This window comes from Aythya fuligula, chromosome 18 (assembly GCF_009819795.1).
Source record: "Aythya fuligula isolate bAytFul2 chromosome 18, bAytFul2.pri, whole genome shotgun sequence".
In the NCBI taxonomy this organism is placed as follows: Eukaryota; Metazoa; Chordata; class Aves; order Anseriformes; family Anatidae; genus Aythya; species Aythya fuligula.
Genome location: NC_045576.1, coordinates 9,410,253 through 9,435,297, shown reverse-complemented (window position 1 = coordinate 9,435,297; position 25,045 = coordinate 9,410,253). Strand labels below are relative to the sequence as shown.

The following is a 25,045-nucleotide window of genomic DNA, read 5'->3' as shown; positions in this document are numbered from 1 at the left end:
GACAGCCTAATTATTTCAAATGCCAGTATTCTGTTTTCTGGTAAATAAGAGTCTTTGGGAAGCAAAACATCACTACTATGCAGAATTACATGCTAAAGTATCTTTGATTCTCTTCCCTTATTTGCTGCAGTGCAATACTACATATATGAATAGCTACCGGGGATTAATTCACATATAGAAATCTCTAAATTCTTCATATATTTGAGAACTGTGACCCTCATATTAGTATCATTTTTATCTGTCAGTAAACTCATTTAAAAAAATATTTCCTTAACTAAAATATAATAGCCAATAGTCTTGGAAGTGACAGAGATGCAGTGGTCTGCACCTTTCATCTGTAGGACCATTACCATTAAGGCATATTAATACCTTTTTTTTTGAAAAGGCATTAATAAAATCACCCGCTCCCTTTCACACATACCGAAGTTCTAAGAAACAAACAGGATATAAATTTGTTGTTTTATCACAAAGGGCCTTAATTCTGATATACTGTATAAAAGAATGAGAAAACAGTGCCAAGAAGAAAAGTTTTCTTGGTCTAAAATATCAGGACATTGTCAGCAGAGCACTGGACATCAAACATCTTTCCATGACATTTAAAATCATTTTAATCACCATATCATGAGATCAACGATGAATTATTCTTAAATGATGAAATGTTACAGCCAGTCTAGCTAAACAGAAGAAGAACAGGGAAGACACAAAGGCTACGCCCCAGAAGATACAGCACAAGCAACTAACTCCACAGGAGTCACCAGCTGAGGATCTGGATAAAGATGTCAAAGGCCTTCTCTATGTGGTGTTCCTCAAAAATATAATCTGTATCAAGTAAGAACTGCAAATCTCAAGTGGAATCTTTAAATTACAGGAAAACAGTACATTCTTATTTAGAATTAAAGTTATTTTAACTTATTTCCAAAGCACATTAAGATGAAACAGTTTCAAATAATTTAAGTTCTGAATATGGGATTCATTGCTGTTTATCTATTCATTATTCATTTCCTTCCGATTAGATTTCTCCTGCACCCATATTACAAATCCCAAATCATTGCAAAGTATTGGGAAAAGTTAAATTATGCACCTACGTGCAAAACATGATTGCAATGGCTGGACTTTGGATACCATACGTCTACTCACATTTGAAAACTACAGCTCAGTTCCATGTAACACAAGTGAAACAATTATTAGCGTTAGAATGAATTTGTTTTGTGAAAATACAGGTAACTGTCCGTTTTGGACAATACGCACAAAATGAAATGTAAAGAGGTGCAAATGCACTGCAGTAATCTGAATGGCAACACAACCAACCAAAACTGACACTTGGTGATCAAATGGCATCAGTTAAGCCTGGGTTCAGTGCAGGAGCAATTGATGCACTCCTGAGTCATTCCAGGACCGAGAATCTTCTAATGGGATCAGCTTATTTATTTCTTATCAGCCAGACTGATAAGCTTTACTTGATAAACTGTTATTCCATCAATGTAAAAACATATGGTCAGAGCCTAATTGCTAGAACAAGGTAGGTAGCAGGAGCAAAATAACCCTGTTCTATTTATCCCAGCCATACAGTCAGCTTTTATATGATTCACTTTCTCAATCTTAACTGAGAATTATACTTACCTACCATCTCACAGGAGTACTGTGAGGATTAATGAGTTTATTGTGAGTTTATGTTTGTAAAGCACTTTGAGATTCTTGGATGAAAGGTGCTATTGAAATGCAAAATATTATGGTTATTAGACATTATTATACCATGCACTGTCTTTCATTACACAAATTCAACTACGTGTGACTCACAGATTGGGTGACAGCATTTCAAACTGCATTGTTGCTTACCCATTAATTTATTTTATTTTGATGTGAGATCAAAAAGGTATCCCAGAGCTATTATGCACCACTGGCATAAAAGCACCTGACAGATGTGACTACTGGAAGAATGTCGTGATATAAGTAAGCCACGCTGAACATGGGACTTCTCAGGCGCACTTTGTGCTAATAACACCTACTGTAATTTCATGATTAGTTTTTTTCTTATAACAAGAGAAACCCACTACATTTTGTTTTTAAACCAGTTCAACACAATGCGAAAGATTTCACCCTGCAACATACGCTTACTTTTTAATCAAGCAAGTGTTCAACTTTCTAATTTTTTAAGACTTGTAAAAGCAAAGTGCCTGAATGCCAGCAGTCATGCAGGTACTAATCAAACTATCCCTGGAGCACCTGCAACACATCTATTAGCATGCAGCTATAGGTACAACAACTACAGTTACAAAAACAAAGCCAAGCCATAACTCACACGTGACTCTATTTTCTCACATCTTGTGCCTCACCTCAAGATTTTAATTGTGGAGAAATAAAAACCCTGAAGGCTAGGTTTATCCAAGCCACAGGCAGTGAAATCACTGGCAAATACATAGAGAACCACATTGAAAGAGAAAAGTCGTAAGATCAGGGACTTAATCTCCTGCAAACAAAAGCGCTGAATATATCCGCTGTACTTACTAATGCTGGATTAACATGCTCAGAATCTGCATTTCTTCTGGAAATTCATACCCCCTTTATTTCTAAATCTGGACCTTTACAACAAAAATTTTCAATTTCTAGCCAATGATCAAAAATAAATATACAAAAAAAAAAAGATCAAATATGTGTCTCCACCAACTCTTCATCAATTATGCCAAAACAGAAGTTGGCCCCAACTATTTTTATTAAATGTTAGCCAACCTAAGTTTTTCCCACTCTTCCGCATTTTGCTTCTACTAATAAATTTCCATCAAAAAAACTATTTGTATGACAGACTATTTGCAAAAGCAGCAAATTTGTATCAGCAGTTAAGACTCAATAATTTCCCTGTTCGCGTTTCAGGCGGACTGCTCCTGAATCCCTTGAAATATACTTCTAAAAGTTAAGAAAAGGGAGTCTAGAGTCAGAACCTCAGATGGAGATGGAACAGAGTCTCATCTGCACTACTGTCCTACAGAAGTGACTCCTACTTCTCTCCTTGGAGAAGAGGGTGAATGGGGACTACATTTATGTTCTCCAAAACTTCTTTTTTCCTGTTCTGAACTGGAAAATACAATCTCTTCCTAGTTCTTGATATAAAGACCAGGATTCTCCCTTCAGGCTGTGCTCTAAAGAACTCTTCTTGGACAAGCTCCAATCCCAGCTCCTCAGACTTTGTATGATTCTTTCTCACCTGAAAACCCTCAAGCAAAAGAAAAACAGAGGCTTAGAGGAAAGAGATCTAGCTGTCTCATTTCACACCTCTATTGCTCTATTGAAAGTTAAGAACAAAAAAATCAAGTAGTCCCAAGAACCCTCAAGAAAATTTAAAAGCATCTGATTTCCTCTTTCATTTCTTTTGATTCCCCTCCATAGAGAGGCTCATTGTGATGTACAAGTACATTCCTTGGGGTGCAGAACACAAGTAAAGAACCTGTCTTACAACCTGAAAAAATAACTTTTTTTTTAATTATTATTATTAATTTAAAACAAAAAAAAAAAATCAATCCTCTTTTGAGGATAGGATAAAATCTAGAGTTTCAAGAAAAAAAGTAATTGCTTAAAGAGGCATTTATTTTACAAATACAGCATTTGATAAGATAAATTAATTCTATTTTCAGTATTAAACTTTACTATGGACAATTTGTGGAAAAGGCGGTGATCCCTTAACATCTTCTGAAACTAGCTGCCACATACTAAAGCTTCTTGGTTCCATGCTACATGCAATACTGACACAAGTACATTATGACCAAGTTATTTAAAAAAAAACCTGCTATTGAACTGGAGAGGTTTCAGTAAAGCTATCTTAAATAGAACTGACTTCTCTTCTGATATTGCCAAACTGATCATCAGCAATAATACGTTCAAAAACAGAGACATTAAAAATAGATAAAAGCACTATCAACTTCCTTCCTTTTAACAGGATATGGTATACAACTAAGTTTGAAATATATAAGTAAAATAATAGTAATAAACAGTTACAGTTTATATAATAAATAGAAGTAAACAGTAGATACCTCATTCACTGTGTGCCCAGAACCACACAGAGAAACTGCTGCTCTCTGCTTCCTAGATCTTCACTGGAGTTTTTAGGAGTAATGAGAAGTATCTAACTACGGTGCCTACCTTAGGAGCATACCTCCTGGAGACTAACAGTTGATGGAGAGAGACAAGCACATCCACAGAGTAAAAGGGTGTACGAATTAGAAGCCAATTACTACCTCTGCCGCTCTGACTCACCCTCTAAGGTGCCTGCTTCAGCACACTTAAAATCAAGAGTCGTAGCACCGAACAGAAGCACTTAATTGCAGGCTCTTTCCTCCTAACTGTAGGTTAGTGCTTTTTTTTTTTCCCCCCTTTCCCTGAAACACTTCTGCGTTAATCTACGTAAGTATAAAAAAATGTTTCAATGTCAAGTGTCTAAAGTAAAAGACAGGTTTTGGAGAGTGTCCCTTAAACAGCTGCATTATCTAATCATAACCAGTGTTATTTTTTTTTTTTTCCCAAGGTACAAATTTGTTTATGGGCATTAGGACTAAAGAATTTGGTCTCCAAGCTTCATTGGCACTTTATTTGGGTGTAGAGCCTACACTCAACATAAATTCTCACTATTCATTTGCCTTTATGTTTTCTGAACGGCAAATATAATTATTTTGTTAGGAAAAGAAAGTACAAATTTACAACATGATATTTAAACAAACCCCCCAAACTCCAAGCTTCTAATGTTTATGTCACATCGTTGACAGGGTGATTATTTAGCGTGCATCTGACCCACAGAAATTTACTGAAATACTTACGTAGTTCTCAGCACCCAGTCAATATTACATATTTAAGCTTTTCCTTCTTTAAAAACAATGTAAATATGGCGCTCCCCACTAACCTGTGGCAACATTTTTAGCAAAGATACTATTTAGCCAGCTCATCCCTTGTGGAGTAAATAAAAAACCTAAAGGAAACTGTTCAGCCCTTTGGAAACACAAACACTGCAAGTAGCACATCCTGCTTTGATACTCCACTTCTCCTGCTCCATTTTATGTTTCCCTTATAAAACAGCACAAGGCTTAGGGCACCCTGTTTAAACTAACAGTAATGATTTTAATTCGAAAATATATCTTGACAACAGTCAATAGGAAAGGTAACAGATCCACAAGTGATTTTCTGCAAGGAAAGTAACATAATTCTAGCTTTCAATTCAAACAGACTGACCCTGATCCTGCCAGATCAGGTTGACACGCAGTCAGCTTTCAAACAACATATGCTTCCCAAGTATCCATAATATTTTTAAAATAATTTACAAACATACACCCCAGTGGATATATAAATATATATACAGCTCCAGAGATACCCCCATTTACAAAAACTAGAACTTCCCATAAAGGTATCATGACTACGTCAACAATGTCACACAATCTACCGCAGCACTTTCAGAAGGATTCATAACAAACGCTATGACAGCTATATTTAAAACTTACAGTGGCTTTTGCATTATGCACTGAAATACTCTTGGCAAATGTGTGCGTATATGTATATATTTAACCTTATTGGGAAAAAAAATTGCTTTTCTTCTCTATGTTTTTCATAAGCACATCTGAGACCAGACTATATAGTTGAATATAGCACATGAAAGGTGGTACCAAAAGCTTGGCAACCACAATAAAACTGTATTTAACTTTAACATCTTGTTCTGTTAAATCACAGTTCAATATTCCTGAAAGTGTAAATTACGCACATTTTTTCCCACTACAAAATTAAGACACCAAAATGCTTTTCATCACAAAGTGCTTTACAAAGCGCCTTAGGACAATTTGGGTTAAAACACACCAAATTAAAGGCAACTTTTCAGAAGTTAGCTGCCTTCTTTTTGGCCAGATCCTCAGCGTCTGTCACATGGCGACTAAAGCCAGAAAACCTAAGAGAATTTACACCTGTCATAAATCTAGCCCTTTCACATAACTTCAGTGGCTTTACTGACATTATAGAAAATTTAGGTCCGGAATGGCTTTTAGTAGCTAGCAAGTAAACAGAGTCACTTTCTTAGTAAAATAATAGTCATACACTGACATTGAGAAAATGATGCTCATAATTTTAAAAAATATATACCAAGTTAGCAGTCTTATATACTGTGATATCTGTGCAAATATTCCCAAGAGTGGGTTTCTGCCCATAAATAAATACTCCCTAAATATTTCTATGCATGTTTTACCCTTTCTGTACTTTAAGTTTCCAACCTTTCTTCATTTCCTTTCTTAACTAAGCCCCCAAAAAATAACCATGGCAAATACATTTAATCATACAAACAATTACTTCAAACTCACTGATCAGAAGAGGCCAAACTACTTTCACATGATTCTCTAAATACGTAGCTCCTACGTCAACAGATTTTTTTCTTCAAAAAGCCAGGTGGGGAGCCCAAGCTTCCAAATAGTAAGCATGAGTAAAAGTCTTCTAGAATTTAAAATACATTTAAACTTCCTTTTATTTTTATCATAATAGCTTTTAGAGGAGCATATCAAAAGTTTGCTCGTTAGGAAAGACACATTTATCAATAGAATAATAAAAGCTTAAAAAAGGATGTCTTTATTTATATTTAACAAATGGCCCAAAATGATGTTGATAATGTTTCACATTCCTTTTAGTCTATGTTTTCAAAAGCACTGCTGGTAATGCCAATATGCTTTTATGTTTTAGAAGTTCTTTAACCTTTTTTTTTTTTTATAGACACCTTTTCTTAAGAATAGTATTTTATAGATACATAATAAGCCTTAAAAAAATACCTGAGAGGTCTTGCCTGGGGATTGCCTGCTTCTACATATGGATGTAAATAATCCTTTATGTAGAGATCAGCAGCACTATTAGAATGGGTGCAAATGAGAATCCTGCTGGAATAAATGGTGCAAATAAAAAAGCAATGAAGAAACAGAAAACAATTCAAAGCAGTAGAATACAAAAAAAAGGAAACTGGCCATCTTCCTGCACATTTCTCTTAATGAAACTAGTCACTGACCTACTCTAGTTTGCATGATTCAGCCCTTTAGCTCAAATCCTTTAGTTAGGAAAAGATTTAAAGTTCAAACAGGTTTTCAATAATTATTTCACAATTATTAATCTAGACTTGATTTAAAATAAGAAACAGCTTTTATTGTCTAGCATACTGTACAACTTTCCATGTCAAGCGAATCACAGTCATTCTAGATATCATCACTTCTAACTAGTTTTGTTCTGAATGGAAAATACAGGCTAAGACTACAAAGTTACATTATCATTCAAAACAATGACGGATGGCTAGGGTTTTGTTTTTAAGCTGGGTGGAAATTCTATACTTCTACCTTTCACTTGAATTTAAGTAAAAAATGGCATTTTCTTTGCTAATCAAGATTTGCTCTATGTTTAGTGCCCCATCTCACCTAGTATCCTGTTGCTGGAGTATGTGCTTGACTGCCTGAGCCAGAGTGAACGTTTTTCCTGTCCCATAGGGACCGATGATAAGAACAGGAGGCAGTTGTATTGAAAGTGGAGTAGTGATAGCCAGAACAGCCTCTTTCTGCTTAGCATTTAGTCGAGGGTCCAACTGCTCATCCCATTGTCTGTTCAAAAAGGAGACAAGAGCTTAAAATCAGAAGCTATGAATACAGTCAATGAGAAATGAAATGAGTTAAGATCTCAAGGGCTTTCAAGGAAGAGTCTATATGCTAATGTATTGATTCTGTCATTCTGAGTCATATTAGAACAAATCTAGCAAAAAAATCAAATGCTTGTATCACAAAACCTTGATACTACTTGCAATAAATCGTTTTTTTCAAAAGAAATCCAACTATGTCTCAATTTACACTATCTCACCTAACAATAATTACCCTGCATAGCGCACATTTTAGAAGAAAGTCCATGCTGCACAATCACCTGATAAGAAAGGCAAGTTTTTCCTACCATTACTACAGAAAATGTAACATTAGTTACATTTATTCGCATCAGTATTTACACAGTCAACTTTAAAAGTCAACATTTATACAACCTCAGAGCTTGGTAAATATGAGCTAGGATGGAATTCAAAAACAAACAAAAATAGTGGCCACCAATTTATTACAAACTTTTTTTTTTAATCATTAAAACATACCTCTAATGGGACAGCAGTCTAAAAAAAAAAAAAAAAAAAAAAGGATTTTTGCTGCAACCAGCTAGTGATACCAGCATTAACAGAAGGATGATTTCAGAGAATTCCAATGAGTGTAAGAGGTTAAAGATTTGTAGACACAGTTTTTAATATTCCCAGTGACAGATTTAAAAGTAGACATGCATAGTAAAAAACACCTGTCACTGCTGCACATATGGCCATACTTCAGTAATGCGATCTGCTTTGGTACAAGCACTATGATTCTTGCAGATCAGGAAAGCTTCTATTACCAACAGGGAGTAAAATAAAGAGAAAACTTAGGACTTCAGTCAACTCTAAGACAGCTATGAACAACAAGCTTGCAGGACGATCTAAGAAAAACTGAAAAGTCATAGAGTTGTAAAACAAAAATATAAGAAAAACATAGGGAAAGACAGTTCTGAGTCAGTCAGAACTACTGAATCCCAAGGTAGGGCAAACCAAGCCACCACATGGAGAAAAACAACATTCATTACACTGACTTAAACACAACTACAACTATTACATACATAATTTACGTATATAAAAATATAAACCCATTATACAAATAAATTATATCAATTACAACTACCATGGAAGTTTCTGTAAATACAAATTTCCTGGCATAAAACAGAAAAAGTTCTAGCTTACTTGACTTACCTCCTTTTTATTGAAATCACTGCTTACTTTCAGATTATTCCTAAATACTATTTCCCTGCAAGATTCACCCAAAACTTAATTAAGTCAGTGAACAGATTGTCATTGTCCTCCATTAGCTCTGTAGTATAGCTCCGTGCAAAACCCTTCATTCTGCCTTTACTGTCAAAGCTTTGATACGTGCAGCAATCATCCTCACCCAGAACACTGCACCCAACCTTTCATCATCTCTCTTCCTCCTACACTTCCAAAGAGGAACTGAACTTTTTTCAGTAATTTTTGTCTTACGTTATCTAGCTGTCTGAGGTTTCTGGCCAGATCACCTTCCTTTTCATTCTTGAGCTATCTTCCATTTTGCACTGCGCTGCAATCACACAGTTTAATTCTCAACTTCAAGACACAACACAACTACCCGCATGCTGTACAGCCTATCAATTCCACATACCTCTCGTTTCCCTGGTGTCCATCTAAGTACAGAAACTCCATGCCTTTTTTATCCTTCCCCATGCACCAGGAATATTGACTGTACTCCCTGAGCCACGAAGCCTCACGTTTCTCTTCCCTACATTTCCTCTTTGAGACAAACTATTTTCACTGCATTACTGCATCCTTTTAAGTTTTCTCAAAAGTATTTATATAACGTGCGTGTTTATATTTCATAAAGGAAACTATAAAACATGTGTACAAAGAATCTCAGGACTGCTTACAAGTGCAGTGTTAGTTCTTCTAAGCCTTATTCCCATACCCTTCCCCCCAACCCTTTTTTCTTTCATTCTTTTTTTTTTCCCCCCCCCATCCCCTTCAGTGATATGTACAAATGTGGGTCATTGCATCAAACTCAAAGAGTATTAATGGTTGCTCATGCAAATGAAAATCTGCATGCTTAAGATCCTGCACAGCACAGTCCTTGTAACCAGTATTTACATTTCTATAAAGTGCATATTTTCAATGAAGAACAGAACAGTAAATAATCATAGGAGTTTTGTTTTCTACAGCTACAATGCAACTGCAATGCCTATTAAAAATCACATTTCAACCTCCGGGAAAAAAACAATCAACAGATTCTAGTCCTCAGAGGATCGGTTTTCTTGTTTTATTTAGAACACTTTCACTCCCTTCTCTGAACCATCCTCACCATTAATGAAGAGAAAGACATATTTCCTGTTCTAGGGCAGATTTCAGCCATCTGTTATGAGAAATTCAATACTGCATTACCATACGATCTTTGATATTAAAGTGTTTGTATTCTTGTACCTGTTGGGACTCCAGGGTATGGTGGGAGTCATGCTGACATCTGGAAACAAAATACCGTTGTCCTTAATCCTGTCCAAGGCATAATGCATTTCACAGAGGGGTAAGCGATTTAACTGAAACTGAAGTTCAACCTACAGTACAAAATGAATTAATTAATAGATGAACAAGAATGATTTATTTAGATAACACTCTTTAGACTTGGCTGCATATCATAAATTTTTATCTTCCTGCAACTTACTGATTCTCAGAAGAAAACAACAAATATCAATCAAAAGATTTCCAATAAAATTAACTTGCCCTGTTTTGCTTTGAAACAAAGAAAAATACAGCATCTTCTGTAACATCATTTTGTTGTTTGATTTTAAGATTAGATTCCACCGCAGTTTCTGAGAGGGAAAAAAAAAAAAAAAAAAAAAAAAAGGAAAATTTCCTTGGAATTATTTTTGGAATATAAAAAATATTCCTTGAAAATATTATTTTCCTAAAACACTGTTTTTAAATATGTAAGCTTCCATCCCTTATTGTAAGAACAACCTGAAAAGAACAATGAACCGGAAACTTTTACAGATGAACAGATGATATAAATCAGATCTGTGACCAGCAGAGATAAAATCCAAACATCATTTAATTCCAGTCAAATGTTCTGGTATAATACAATTTGTCACTTGTGTTGAGTTGTTAGAACTCTCCAAAAGGTAATTTCTAAAATGTAATTGTTTATCGATACATACTTTTGCGTGTCCCCTAAATTATTTGTTTTAATGCCAGTAAGTAAAAGAAAATGCCTATAAAATTTGGCTACAAAGTTAGACTCAAAATGCAGAGCATGTTAACATCCCTGGTTAAATTTAGAACTGAACAATGGACAGTGAATGTAGTTTATATACACTAAATTTAACTAATTTAGTGTATATACACTAAAACAGTAAAGAAAGTTTCTAAATCTTATGACTGGATAAAAGTAGTTTCTGTGGGAAAGAATTCATAAAAGCAATCCATACAGTTTATAACTTGCACACATTTAAATTTGCAATTGTGAATCTCTCCAAAACCAAGTGATCTGATCAGAGCACTGAGCCAAAGACCCAATGTTAACTACCAGAGAAGCCTGTATCAATAATTTGACAAAAAATTGCACTAAAACAAATCACAGAAAAGCATCTAAAGCTGTTGAGAAACTTCATGTAACTGACAGAAATTTTTAGAGTTTTTTTGAAAGCGTTGTTATTGATCACTAGATCCTTATATAATTACCATGCTACAACTCTAACGAGCATTTTGTAATTAAGTAATAGCAAGTGAGCACTTTTCTGAGATCTACATTGCTGTGACCAGGCTGACGAACAGCCAGGCAAATTCTTTCAACCTGCCTGGGAGAAGCACCCCTTGGTGACCTAGAAAACACACTGGCAATATCCGAAACATCCCATGGCACCTTTCTGACACTTTCAGGGCCACCGGGCAGCAGATGCTCACACAGCAGCGGCCCAGCGGGCCAGGAAGCTGAGGCGCAACCAGAGGCCCAGGGGCGTGAGGGGCCCAGCCGCAGCCCCCCAGGACCTTCAGTCACACAAACTCACGCCAGGTGACCAAGGCAAAGACCTGCTCTCAGACCTGTTTTCTCCTCTATTAGAGGCCGTTATTTCTTAATCACACTTGACTCTCGTGATATTTATTGCCACCAGTCAGAAAGCTCAACAAACACAGAATATATTTGTAAACGGTCTTTTCTAACAGCTTCTGTGAAGGCTTTAATTCAAAGTCCCAGCCAACTGAAATAAGTTTTCTTCATGTACGGACAAGAACGTCTCTGCACTACCACAACATGCCTCATTCCAAGCCACGTTACCTTCTCTCATGAGCTCCTCCCCTGGCGGAGCCATTTAGGCTTCTAGTACTTTCCACACTCCATGGATGTACTGCCTGGACCCAATGCCCCATTACCTGCCCAAAATGTCACTTCCAGCCACAGGAATCAGACCTGTAAAAGCCTTCTTGTGCACGTGTAATCTTCATCACTCTAAAATCATCTCTTTCAATAGTATTTGCAAAACACAGCTCTTAGCATTTCCTTTTTCTAGTATATTTAACCACACTGTTCACACCATTATGCAGCATGTAAAATCAATGCTAGCTTTGCTGTAAATAAACATCTGCTTGCATCAGTACAGACTGTAGCCGTTAACTTCCCATCTCTCACAGGTATAAAGACATTAAATATTCATCTTCACTATCACATTTTACAGGAACATGTATAACTGTAACTAAAGAAAAGGGCAGCACTGGATCCGTACAACGACCTGGAGCTCACTCTAACTACTGTAACTGCAAGGAAAACTTTTTCTTTAAATAGCATACATGAATGCTCAGGAAGTTTTTCCCTCTCTGTTCCAGCCTATGCCTACCAGTGCCTCAGGAAAGACCCAGGCCTTTAAAAGCAGCGCAGTTTAGCACCTGCCAAGAACAACAGCGACAGCTTGTGCCTGAGGGTGACCCCGAGCTTCCTTCCATGCTGTGTCCTGTCCATGCCTACCCAGGGCCGATCCGTCTGCCTGACAGCATCCTGCAGATGTTAGGAAAAGCTTCCAAGCAAGAGGAAAAACGTTTGTGCTCAGACAGACCCAAGGCTGACAAGAGACCACCCTGTATTAGAGCAATAATTTAAATGCAGACAAACTATAATGCTCATCTGAGTAACATTTTAATGGCCTTTTCTTTGAGTCCAAGTAAGGTGGTTGGCATTAAATGCCTCATATTATCTACCAGCATTCTCCACTTTCTTTAACAGCTTGTGATTTGTTTTGTTTTTAATGCAGTTCGGATTGAATCACATAGTTATATTTGCTGTTGCACAGTACTGAATGAGGCCATCTGTGTAGGAGAGGCATGTAACCTGCTTTAATAAACATTCCAGAATAAGAAAACAGTGGGAAAGGAAGTTAATCCATTGCCAGTTTCACAGAAGACGACACAGAACAGAGTATCCACTCCAAAAATAAAACAGTCTCATGTTAGTTTGGTCACCAAAAAGAGCAGCAGCCAAGGGGCTTTAAAGCACCAGTTTATTCCATCCCACCTTTAGGAGCAGTGCACTTGATCAGAGCCAGAATTGTGTGTTTATTACAGGTAAGACAGGACAACAGCCAAGTCAATTAGGAGGAAATTTCAAGGATGAATTGTTAGAAGAAGAAAGGAAAATAAGACCATTAGTTTACCCAAAACATACAAAAATAAACGTTGACCAAATTGCTCTTCAGAATCTCATAGGGATTACTAAAAGCACTGGAGACAATGGCAAGATTTCCATCTTCAACACAAACCCTACACATCCGAATTGTAATACACTCTGTTCTAACCTGAAGGATCCCTTTCCACATCTTTAGGCAGTAATTTATCAGAAAAACTTCCTTTACAATTGTGATTCATTAAAATATAGGTAACTGCTTATGGATTTGACCACCAGTTCACTGATGTATGTATGAAGTACTGCATGATTTCACAAACAAACTTAGGACCCAAATTTTAATGGAGAATAGATTTGCCGCCTCAGGCTAAGTTTTACAAGGAAAACAAGCCAGTTACTGAAGCCCCAGCTCATTTTGCATTCCAGTGGAGTTTTTGATAGAATCAATTAGTAGGTTTAATTATTGTTTTAAGAAAACAAACACAAAACCAAGAGCCCAGAAGAACATAAGTCTTCCCAGGCCAATTAGCCACATTAAATTAAGACATTATTATTCTTGCATGTTTCTCCAAAACAAAATGAATGGGAGGAGAGAATTATTTGGTGAAAATACATTCAATTCTAGCAATTCCAGTGACCTTAATTTGAGGTCATTACAATTTAGTAACAAAGCTGATCACAAGTTCTATAGCAGACAAGCAGGGAATGGGTGGGAAGACTGCAAGTATTTAACTTAACTAAAGCTTCGTCTTCCCTTACGTGTACTTCCACTTACGCCTCATGCACTAACTACACTATGTCATTTAAAAACAGATTTTATCCCCACCCATTTCATGTCAACTGTAAAGTACACAAAATCTTCATCTTACTGCCAACACAATTTTCTCCAGCAAAAGTGTTAGAACTCTTCATTTTGTGACCAAATGCCTCCAAGACAGATATTTAAGTGTCAAGGGAGAGACAGCCTTGGAGGCAAGTATCACCACTGTGAAACAAAGAATATGCATCATTAAAATATTTGTTCATATTCCTCATGCCTCCATTTATACAACCTTCATCATCTTCATCAAAGAAATACTGTAAATTCAGAAATTTTCCACTGAAGGACAATATTCCTTTTGTTTTGATATGGTCTCAGAAGGCAGCACAAGGCCCATTCATAGCCTCAACAGATCTTACTAAAAATTAATCTCACCTCAGGTCTAGGAACAGGTGTAGTGGAAATCACAGTAACACAAGAATGAGAAGATACAAAATCAAGAGCCCAAGATACAAATTACCACAGGGAGAGTTCTATAGTTGACTACATCAAGAGGAGCAGAGATTTTTATTGGAGAAAAAAAATCATAGCAATAGAAAACTTCCTCCTTTGACTTCATTAAGGAAAGGTTCCTGAGGACTCTGGTGATGTATATGCACATACTTATAAATAAAATTCACCCATCTGAAATTTTCATCTGTGCTCTACTTTCTTTGTATGATGAGGCATAGAAAAATTCCTTTCCATATCTTCTAGGAATTACTTTGGGTGGAGCTGAAAAAGACACAACTCAAACATGCCAAAACAGCTTCCACTCAGCCTTACCTGCATTTCACAATCTGCCCGAAGATTAAGTTCTTCACAGCATTCCCTGGATACCCTCAAGAAGATATAATCTTTTGTTTTCTCTTCAATAGCTGCTTCATAAACCTTCTCTTTGGTTCCTTGGGTCTGTGCTGATTTCTCTTTAGTGACAGGCAATAAATAAACAGCATTGACTTTGGTCATCACCAGCCGTCCAGCCAAAGTGTCTTCTGAAAGCGTTTCAGTGAGCTTAAAGCGTCCAAAAAGTTGTCCATTTTGGGCATATTTTGCACCTCCAGAAACCCCAGTGAGCATGAAGCTTGCTACAATCTGCAATTGCACTTTTATGTTGAACCTAAGTAAGAAAACATCTAGTCAGTGCAGAAAAAATGCTCTCAGATTTGGAGATTTCATGCAATCAGAAAAGATTCACTGCCTTAGATTCTGAGCATATAACTGGTAAACAAACAAGTACAGCCAAAGGTAAAAGAATCAACTTCAACAAAGCTTTTTTTTTTTTTTTTTTAAAAAAAAAAAAAAAAAAAAAAAAGCTATGCATGTTCCAAAGCAGCAAAACTTTGTATTTAAATAGTTTATAAGATTATGTTATTTTCCCTGATATATTAGGTATTCAGGGAGAGACGGCAGAATAAAATTCCTGTTTATTCCCATGCATCTTTTCCAGGTTACACACCAAAAAAGGTTATCTACATCTTGACAAAGGGAAATGGTATTATTTCTACAATTGAGATGGATTGATTAAAATGCTTCCTTAAAATCACAATGTGGGCGTAAAAATTAAACATTTTTATCTAAAATGAAGGAATGGCATTGCAGGCTCTGCCACATAAGCCATCTATCCAAAGAATTCCTCTTAACAGCAAATTCATCCTATAACCAGAGATTTAAAAAAAAAATCATTCCTAGTAGTTCCTACTTTCAAAAAGTCACATATGTCACACATGATTTTTATCGACCTCTCACCAATGCACAGTAATCTCCTCCTAGAGTGTCTGGCTTGTTTTTAAAAACATTTTTTCAACCTGATTTTAAAAATAACAACAAAGAAATCTGTCACTCCTGTTAACGTTCGATCATCAGCAACTTTTTCCTGACAAATTACAGAAAGAAGTAAAAGACAAAGGTTTTCACAAACAAAATTTCTTGGAAAAAAATATTTTTCTTATGATACTCACCCTGTTTTATTTGATTTGTTCATCTTCATAAAATTCATATTTTAAACTAATGAACTCATGGTTATAGTTTAAGACCTGTACTATCAGGGACAATAAGCCCGTAACAATGAAATCCAACATTTCATCTCTGTTGGAATTTAAACATTGAATATATCTTGCCATATTTACCAAATCATAAGTCTTCCAGAAAAAAAAACAACTGCAAGTTTGCCCCCTTGTGGAAATAGTTGCTTCTTTACATAATACGGGCAATTAAGTCAGATGCACATTTCACATTCCTCCACCCCGAAAAAGCAACAGATGTCATCCTACTGAACATGAATTCCTTCTGTTCATCACTAACTGCAAAGGTTGCTTTAACTGTAGCTCATGGAGCAATCACTCAAAAGAATGCAGTTATAGAAAATGTAAGATTTAAGTGTAATCCTTCCAATTTCTACATGTGCTAAAAACAAAACAAACAAAAAAAACTTTGTGTATTAATGTGCTAGAATATTCTGAAGCGCCCATCAGTGAATCAGCAACACCTAAAACAGCTCAAACCACAGTCAGATAATTGTTACCACATTGCATAGATTAGATTTCACAGAATAAACAAGAGCTCTGCATTGTTACTAAGATACAATCATGTGCCATTGTGAATTTATTTTATCAATACTCATAAAAACTTCCTAAAACCGAATCCCCAGGCTGCTAAAAACGTACCATCCCAAATTCTGATTTGTGGAAGCCTGCTGGAGAACAGTAGTACTGCCATGCTGAGACAAATTATTGTCTTTATAAATGACTAAACTGATTCTATTGTGCTAAAGGAGATAAGAAGTTTACAGGTTATCAAACAATTTCCAGTGAGTAAGCTGACACCTTCTGGCAAGCTGTTAAACTACAAAATCATCTAAGGATTTTATTTTAAAGTCAAAAGTTACTTCTTCCATATATTCCTCACCTTTGCTTTGAAGGTTTATTAAAATAAAAAAGATTTCAGTGAGGTTTATACAAAACCAACAGTCTTTATACTGAGATTTTATTTTTATTGGGAGGAACTTATGTTCCTCCAAGCACTGCAAAATTAAATCAAAGAAATATTTGATATATCATAAATCCATCCAGTGGCAATGCAGACTATAAATTCCTAAATGGCAAGTAAAGCTATTCTGAACAAAGCCACATATAACATTTTCTTAACAGCAAATTCAACATATTTCATTTTACATTTATATCTGCAGTTCAGACAAGGTGTGCAGTATGACATTTACCTATGCATTGATAAACTGTAATACATAGTAATGATAAAAACAAATTTATTTTCCATTAAAGCCAGTATTATAAGACTGCACAGCCTTTAAGATAAATCTGTTCTGCAAGTCTGGTAGCAGAAAGCGTGGAGGGAGCTCTACATTGCTATGTATTATCACAGACTCACTAATGTTCATACAGGTGATGACCCAAAGTCTGAATCAATGTTATCCCAGGAACTAGGAAGTCATCAGCAGCATTGTTAAAACACAACAATCCACTTCAATGTGAACTGCAGACACTCATGTTATTCCAGTCCTGCCAGAAGAGACCGTGTTGACAACTCCACTGCTTTTATGAGACGCATACACAAACCCATTAGAGAGTAGCAGCTCATCAACATTTTGACTCATGACACCACTTCAGAGGTATTACAACCCACTTGCATTTGTATTTCTGGGCCCTCTTCTAGGCTTGTAACCCTGGCACCTCACTAGAGAATAGCATGTGTGTGATCTCAGCCACAGAGGATCCGGAAAGTGTGTTAGTTCGAGCCTTGCTGCAATAAAGTGGGTCAGCTACAAGATCAAAAGAATATTTCTGTCATCAGCAGTATCAAAACATAAGATTTCAAGAACATTATTAAAACTTACTTTTACTAATCTACCAGATTGAAAAAGAGCAGCAAAAACTTATCAGTGAACCAAAAGGGAAGCATTACACAGAATGCACTCCTTATTCTTTCATTTCTATAGGCATGCTGCTGTGTGCTTTCCTATGAGGAACAGAAGCATAATACTTAATGTGAAAATTCACTGTGTAAAAATACTGCCTACTTTTGGATCATATTTCATAATGTTTACTTTAAACCCACTTTTGTTTTAAAAAGCCTTAGAAAAGTGATTATAAATATGTATGATGGAGAACATTTCTGCATGCTGGGGAATCTTCAAGCATTATTCCTCTCTATGTTAGATTCCAGCTCAAAAGCAGAACACAGCAGAGATGAAAGATACAAAGCAGAGTTCAAATGTACTGCGCTTCATTTGAGATACAAAAAAGAAATGGTACCATTTTTCTGCCTTATGAACATTAGAAATACAACTGGTAATGGCTGTAATACATAAACAAGAAATGTCTACTATGCCTTTTACTAGGAACTTTTATTCAGAAGCTAGCTTTCAGCCTGTTTAGAGAATAAAATGTTAGCTGCCACCTCACCAGAAGACCAGAGTTTGAGCCAAGTGCAATTCAACCTTTTTTCTAAAAAGAATTTTAAAAAGGAAAAAAGGAAGAAACCTCCCTGAATGACTTGTATACAAAGATTTTATATATTACTTTGCCATAAATGATTTTACCAAGGAATAACAAAAAAAAAAATGCATTTCTTTTTCACAGAGAGCCAAAAAACCTACAAGCAAAAATTATTTTACAGGTACTAGCAAAACATTGTGCAACAGCTGTTCAGTGACTCCAACTGATATGTATAACTTGCTTTAAGTGAGCATCATTAAATTATATTCATTAACTGCTAGTCTTTTTCATCTAAAGTTTCTATTTTTACACTCATATTCAGCTTTATCTCTAAGAAACAAGAAAACTTAATATTTTAACTTATCATGTTTGATTTAAAAAAAAAAAAACAAAAACATTATCATCATCATTTTAATAGGACAGTACCAAGTATGTAAGATATAATTTTATAAATGTATTACTTACTTGCTAACTTCCTTATACTGTGCTATTTCCTCAATATAAAGGAGGTCATGCAACCGTGACTGATAGTTGGTCTTGGTCAATGATTTGTCCAGGACAGATTGTGTAAATAGCTGGTCAGCAGAGAGAGGGATTTGGTATCTGGTAAGAAGGCTCTTCTCCAATTCAGTAGTTTCATTAGGCTCAAATTCTACAATAGTCTTAGAAGTAGAATCCCAACGCTTAGCTGTGGTTAGTAGCTGTTGCCGTGCATGCATCAAGTATTCAAGATCTGGATATGGAGACGTAACAGGGAAAGGAAGTCAGTTCAAGCTCTCTCTGTTTTCAAAACAAACACACACTACTAAAAACAATACCATTAGAGAGAATGAACCAAGTGTAACTCTCTCTTTTGCCTACAACAGTTTTAGTAAATTCATTGCTAAACTTATCACCCCTACTTTTCAGGTGTACACAGAGAACAAGCAGGCTCTCAAATAAAATAGAGAAAATACATAACCAGAAAATAAAATATTCTATGGCTAGCAAATGGAAAGCATACAGATAAACAAGGAAAGCAATTTTAATAGAAAATTGCAAGTAACTTTGCAGGATTTGCCATCACAATGTGCTTGTAAAGCCTAACTGCATCATCTCTTTTTGAAAATATAACGTAATGAAGAACTTTACAAAATGTAATATGAAATTAAGAAGGTAACAAAAACAAGTCAATGAAATAGGCAGCAAGAAGTCTTTGCATTTGCAGCATTTTGAAAGCCTTTAAAAATAAAAAATCTGTAGCACCATATGTGCATTCTGCAGATATCTGTATTGTGTGTGTAAAATTAGTTTGCTAGGCACAACGTTGGAAATGTAACCTAACATGATATTAAGTTAGAAAATTAAAGTTAGGAAATTAATTTTTCAGTACACGCTCAATTCAGGTACCTTGTAGGTTAAACAAGCAGCAGAAGACCAAACATTGTCTACAGCCACCCAAAATATATCTACTAACACAACAAAAACACTGTGACACCAACGTTATACCATGTCATGTCAGTTCATGAGTTTGGCATTTGCTATTCAGTTTCTTTTAATTAATGTTGGAAACATTAACCTCTCATGTGTAAATAAATACCAGGAATAAAAATCTGTTGCTTTGTTTTATCTTTCTTTTTCCTTCAATTTTTTCCTTCTTCCTGCTTACACCCTAGTGCTAGAATTCTGTTCTTTTGGTGTTTTTCTTCCTGAAATCTTCATAGAAAATTACCATACTCTTTCCCACTTTCTTGCCTGTTGCCAAGTGACACAGTGACTTATATTTAGCTCTCTTAATCTTTTGCCATAAGTCAAATTGCTTCCTTCTTTTCTGTACTTCTTCAACACCTTTCAATTCATTGACATCTTTCTGATAACAGTTATTACAGTAGTTGACAAAGAAGTTACTTTGTAAGTGAGAGGCACAGCTCAATTTCATAAACAATAGAATACTTACAAAGTAACCCAATAGAATACTTGCAAAGTAACATTTTTTTTTAACTTGAATACACACAAAGAAGTTACATTTTCTTTGCATTTTCAAAATTGGTGTTACAGCAAGTTGATTTACAAGCCTAAACTTTGCCTCTTGCCTTTGACAACTCCAGTCAGACATTGCAAGAAAAAAAACGACACCTCTCAGATAGTCTTCCTTAATTAACAATGAATTGTCACAGAAATGCTTCATCTTTCTACTGACCTTCTACATGCTTAACATTTTCATCAATCCAAGAATGCATATAAAAACATAAACATACTTCAACTTCCTGTGCTGCCCTTCAGACACATACTGAACTAGAAATTCCTAGCATTTTGACAAGATTAATCCTGGTACATGGTGCAACAGTCATAAGGCAGCTAACTCCCCTGAGCCCAAGCCAATTTACACATTCTGAAGCTTCTGTCCACCGCTTAATATTCCTAACCGTGAGGATGAACAAAGCATATAGTGATAGATGTTCAACAGCTGTTAATACAGATGCTGATCTGCCCAGAAACATGAAAAAAACATTAAAAGTTTCCATTATTCAAATTTTTTTTTTTTCATACATTACCTTCAGTTGAAGCAGCATCAATCATTACTCGTTGCATGAGGACTGGTTCTAATCCAAAATCAAACACAACAGTTTGGCGAAAAGTTCCAAAGATTTCTGTGTTAAAGGCTATACTGACTTTGTATATATAGTGATCTATTCCATTCTGGACCATCTTTCCTCCTATCCATTCCTGACAGTTTTCTGGAACTTCTTGTGATACCTGGGTAGTGCTGTCTCCAGCAGATATTGCAACGATACTGAAATGTGGACGATGGGCATCATAAAGCAATGCCACTCGATACAGCATTCTTGCAGGCTATAAAGAAAATGCAAGGGTTGAAGTAAAGTGCGCTGAAAAACCAAGATTATTTCAGGAATATGTTCATTCGCAATTGACAATAAGAGCTTATAAGAATTCTCAACTTGATAAAGCAGGTACAAGAACTGCCTGCTTCCCAGAAATCAGGGCACTCGATACATAATCGCCAGGGCTGTTGGAGAAGGAATGGTGCTAGGGAATTGTTTTATTTTAAAAAGAAGTATTATGCAATCTAATCACAAAAGCCTATGGACCACATTCTAACTTTTATTATCGACTCAATGTCAAAAGATAAGTTATCCTACCTTACAAGTGAGAGCAAATGTCCACATCTGATGAGACTTTTTGGTGGTAACAGTTACTGATAGCTCAGGATTATGTTCTACTCTCACTCCTTCTATACTTTCACTAAGCTAGATTAAAAGAAAAAGAAGATAATATTAAACTTCTACAGACAATACCAGAGTAAAAGCATTTAGGAAAAGGTATTTTTGAACAACGTAAAAAGAATGGCCTCCCAGATTGGGCAGGATTGATGCAAGTCCTGTGTTGGAATTAAATAAAATATGTGCTACTTCAGAGATAAGCAATACAAATCCACTAGATCATACTATGTAAGAAAAGAGTACAACCATTTATGGACAATTAACCACAGGACTTAATTTTCAAAATCCAACTTAGTTGTAGATGTTTAAAATAGAACATGATTTCATATGGAAAGAAGGATCTGATGCAATGAGGCCCAAAGACTATTTCCAGAAGACCCCAGATTTCAATGACATCAATGAGAATTCTAGAGACACCAGGAAACTAGAATGAGGCTTTCTACTCATTAATCCATTTTGCAGGAAGTCCACTCTTCCCAGACTTTAATCAACAATAGATGGACCGAAAACTCCTTAGGGTCAGTGGTAAGTAGAGCTGGTCGAATGTCGCAAAAACATTATTTGGAATTCCCAACAGCTGCTGAGTTTGATCATAGCCATACCCCTCGCTCTTCAGGATTCAAACTTTTTTGAACATTGGGGATTGGCTGTTCTTCATAAAAGTGCCTGTGGCTACAGGCAAAGAAAAAGGAGCCATGCACAAACAGTATTGTCCAGTAAGTCATGAAAGCTTCACCATTTACTGTTCTCTGGTTTAAAAAGTTTTGCTATCCAGTCAAAGAACAGAAACAATACCATGAGACTTGGCTGACTCATCCTGCACTGGGAATAATACATATGCAAAATGAACACTGATTAATCCACAAGCTGTAATTCACAAACTCTTCCTTGAATTCCTGAAAAGAATAAGTACATTTGCAGAAATCAGACCAAGTCTCTGGTATCTTTGCAAGAAGACACAGGGCAGGACGGAAAGGGGAGCAAATTGGTTTGACAATTTCTTGGTAATGAGTAATTCGACCAGCTCTGATAGTAAGGGCCAAAAACAGGCTCATCTGTTAGTTTTAAATATGAACACATAGGGAAGTAGTATATTTTCTTACCACTTTCTCAGGAGATAACGAATTCATCCATTTCTCAATCAAGGTTTCCATATAACTGCCCGAACACTGTTTGTTTTCCTTCTGCTGTTTTAATCTGATCAAGCGGGAAGCATATCGTTTTTGCCATTCTGTTAGCTCTTCCTGGGAATGTGCTGAAGTACACTGTGCACCGTACCTGCAGATCCCTTGCTCTAAAAATCTACATAAAATAGGAAAAACGATTATGCCTTGAATGTTTTGGTCTCCAATTAAAAAACGAAATTTATCAAGATTTTACTTTTAAAGCCAGAAGGACATTCTTGAAGTCTCTCTCTGAACTAAAGGCAGTTCTAGTCCATGGGAACTAATTTGGAAATATATAAATGTACACAGCTTTTTGTAAGAGAGGCAGCAGCCTCTCTTACTGCTAAGTAAAGTATATCAAATTTCTTTGAAACATATGGGGACACAAGTCTTCTCACGAAATTTCCAGCTTCAAAGAAAAATAATCAAGTGTTTGTACAGCAATTAAAATGATGAGATCATGGACCATCCCTGAAATTGCTAGGCACTGTATTAACGTGAATAAAATGCTGTAATAAGGGAAGATACAGCATAATTGCCTCCAATAGTTAATGCTATTAGCTGTTAAGTGCTCATTCAGCAGTTTTTCCCAGAGCAACAGTGACATCACGTGGTCTTTTCTATTAAATACACCTACACAGAAATGATCTCTCAAGGAAAAGGTTTTAATCCTCTTGGTGAAGAGTGCATGAGTCTAGAAGATCTACTCCTTAAAGAGGTTCTGGATTTGTTAAAAAAAAGTCCATTTTTCATGTAATAACACATGCTGTTGCATCAAAATTAACAATATTCCTAATGTCTATGCACAATTTAAGCATTCTAGTTCTCAGATTCTCAGAATTTATTGCAAATGTGGGCCAACTATTACTTAAACGCCTATATAACTTATGAACTACTTTTTACAATTAGAGGCTGCATGAAATTTAAAAAACACAAGGCAGTATCTGCACTTTCATCATTCTTCAAAAGTGAAGCCCTTAAAAAACAGATTGCAAAACAAATAACAAAATGTTCTTTTGTTTGTTTTCTTCTGTTTTGCTTTGTTTTACGTAAGGTACTCAGGAAGCATTGGAGATACAGACCGGGCCAGTAGGGTTTTGGTTTGCGTGTTAATGTAAGCATCACATTTATAATAAATAAAGTCAGGAATCCTGATCTCTGTCAAGATATTAAATTGATGGGAAGTCTGTAAACGCAACTATATTTGAATTTCACACAGACACCAATATATATACTTATATTAAGAACCTCTTCCTACACTGATGATTTACTGCAAAAGCAAAAGGACCAAGACTCCAAGACTAAATGAATACAAAAGTGAGCACCCCACATCAAAGAACATAGCTGAACATCATCAGTGACTGAATAACCTTTCCACAGTAAACATTATTATGTAATGTAAAATATAATGTGAATTAGAACGCGACTTTGAGCTATCTGACAAAAACAAATAATACCTGACTATGACATGAAAACCTTGCAGCAAAAATACTTGGATAACCAGGACACACTTGTATCATTGATTGTAATTTGGTTTAGCATACACATTTCTTAAAGGAATGGTGTAACTATTTAAAGGTTTAAGCACCCAAATGGCAAATAAAATAAGCGTGATATATACTATGTTATTACTAGAGGTGTTCTCAAGCTATGTTGCTTAATATATTTTAAATTAAAATATTTTTCTTGGTAGTCAGTTTCAATGTTGTATTGCACATTTTCAAATTCAGCACTGCATTGATGTATTAAAATGCTAAAGTACAATTATGATCTTTATGCCCCAAAGTAAATGGAGCACAAGCATAAAATAAATTGTTGACCTGTTCTTATTAGCTATCCAGCAGACTTTAAAATGTTTTTCCTTTTCATTATTTAATGAGAAAGCATATTACCTTAAAAAATTGTCATCATTATGCAAATTTTCCAAATTTTCAGTGTTAATAGACACTTTGTTTTCCCCTAAATGCTTAGTTTCTTATTTAGTACAGCTGCAATTCTGTAACTTCATTATCCAGAATAAATACGATGTACTCCTACTGCTTTATGACACACAGGGGAAAAATAAACCCCAACTTCAAAAAATCCATATTCAGTACTTGTAACTGCCCCCTTATAAGGAAGCTAAAATATTTAATCCATGGTTGGAATGCTACTGTTCATCCGGATTTGCTGAGTAAAAGCA

The 25,045-nt window shown here is 35.7% G+C and overlaps 1 protein-coding gene across 4 annotated transcripts in view; it reads right to left on the bottom strand.

Moving 5' to 3' along the window:
- The window catches only part of HELZ (helicase with zinc finger), an 82,886-nt gene that overhangs the window by 30,541 nt on the left and 27,300 nt on the right, over positions 1–25,045 (bottom strand). For 3 of the 4 annotated variants that reach the window (XM_032199523.1, XM_032199519.1, XM_032199520.1), the window contains 8 exons: positions 22,801–22,999; positions 21,617–21,724; positions 21,011–21,308; positions 18,942–19,209; positions 14,812–15,145; positions 10,043–10,173; positions 7,410–7,589; positions 6,780–6,884 (listed from right to left, as the gene is read on the bottom strand). In XM_032199523.1, the coding sequence (XP_032055414.1) occupies positions 6,780–6,884; positions 7,410–7,589; positions 10,043–10,173; positions 14,812–15,145; positions 18,942–19,209; positions 21,011–21,308; positions 21,617–21,724; positions 22,801–22,999 (1,623 nt within the window). The remainder of the gene's footprint in view (positions 1–6,779; positions 6,885–7,409; positions 7,590–10,042; positions 10,174–14,811; positions 15,146–18,941; positions 19,210–21,010; positions 21,309–21,616; positions 21,725–22,800; positions 23,000–25,045) is intronic. The other variant, XM_032199522.1, reaches the window with a different exon arrangement.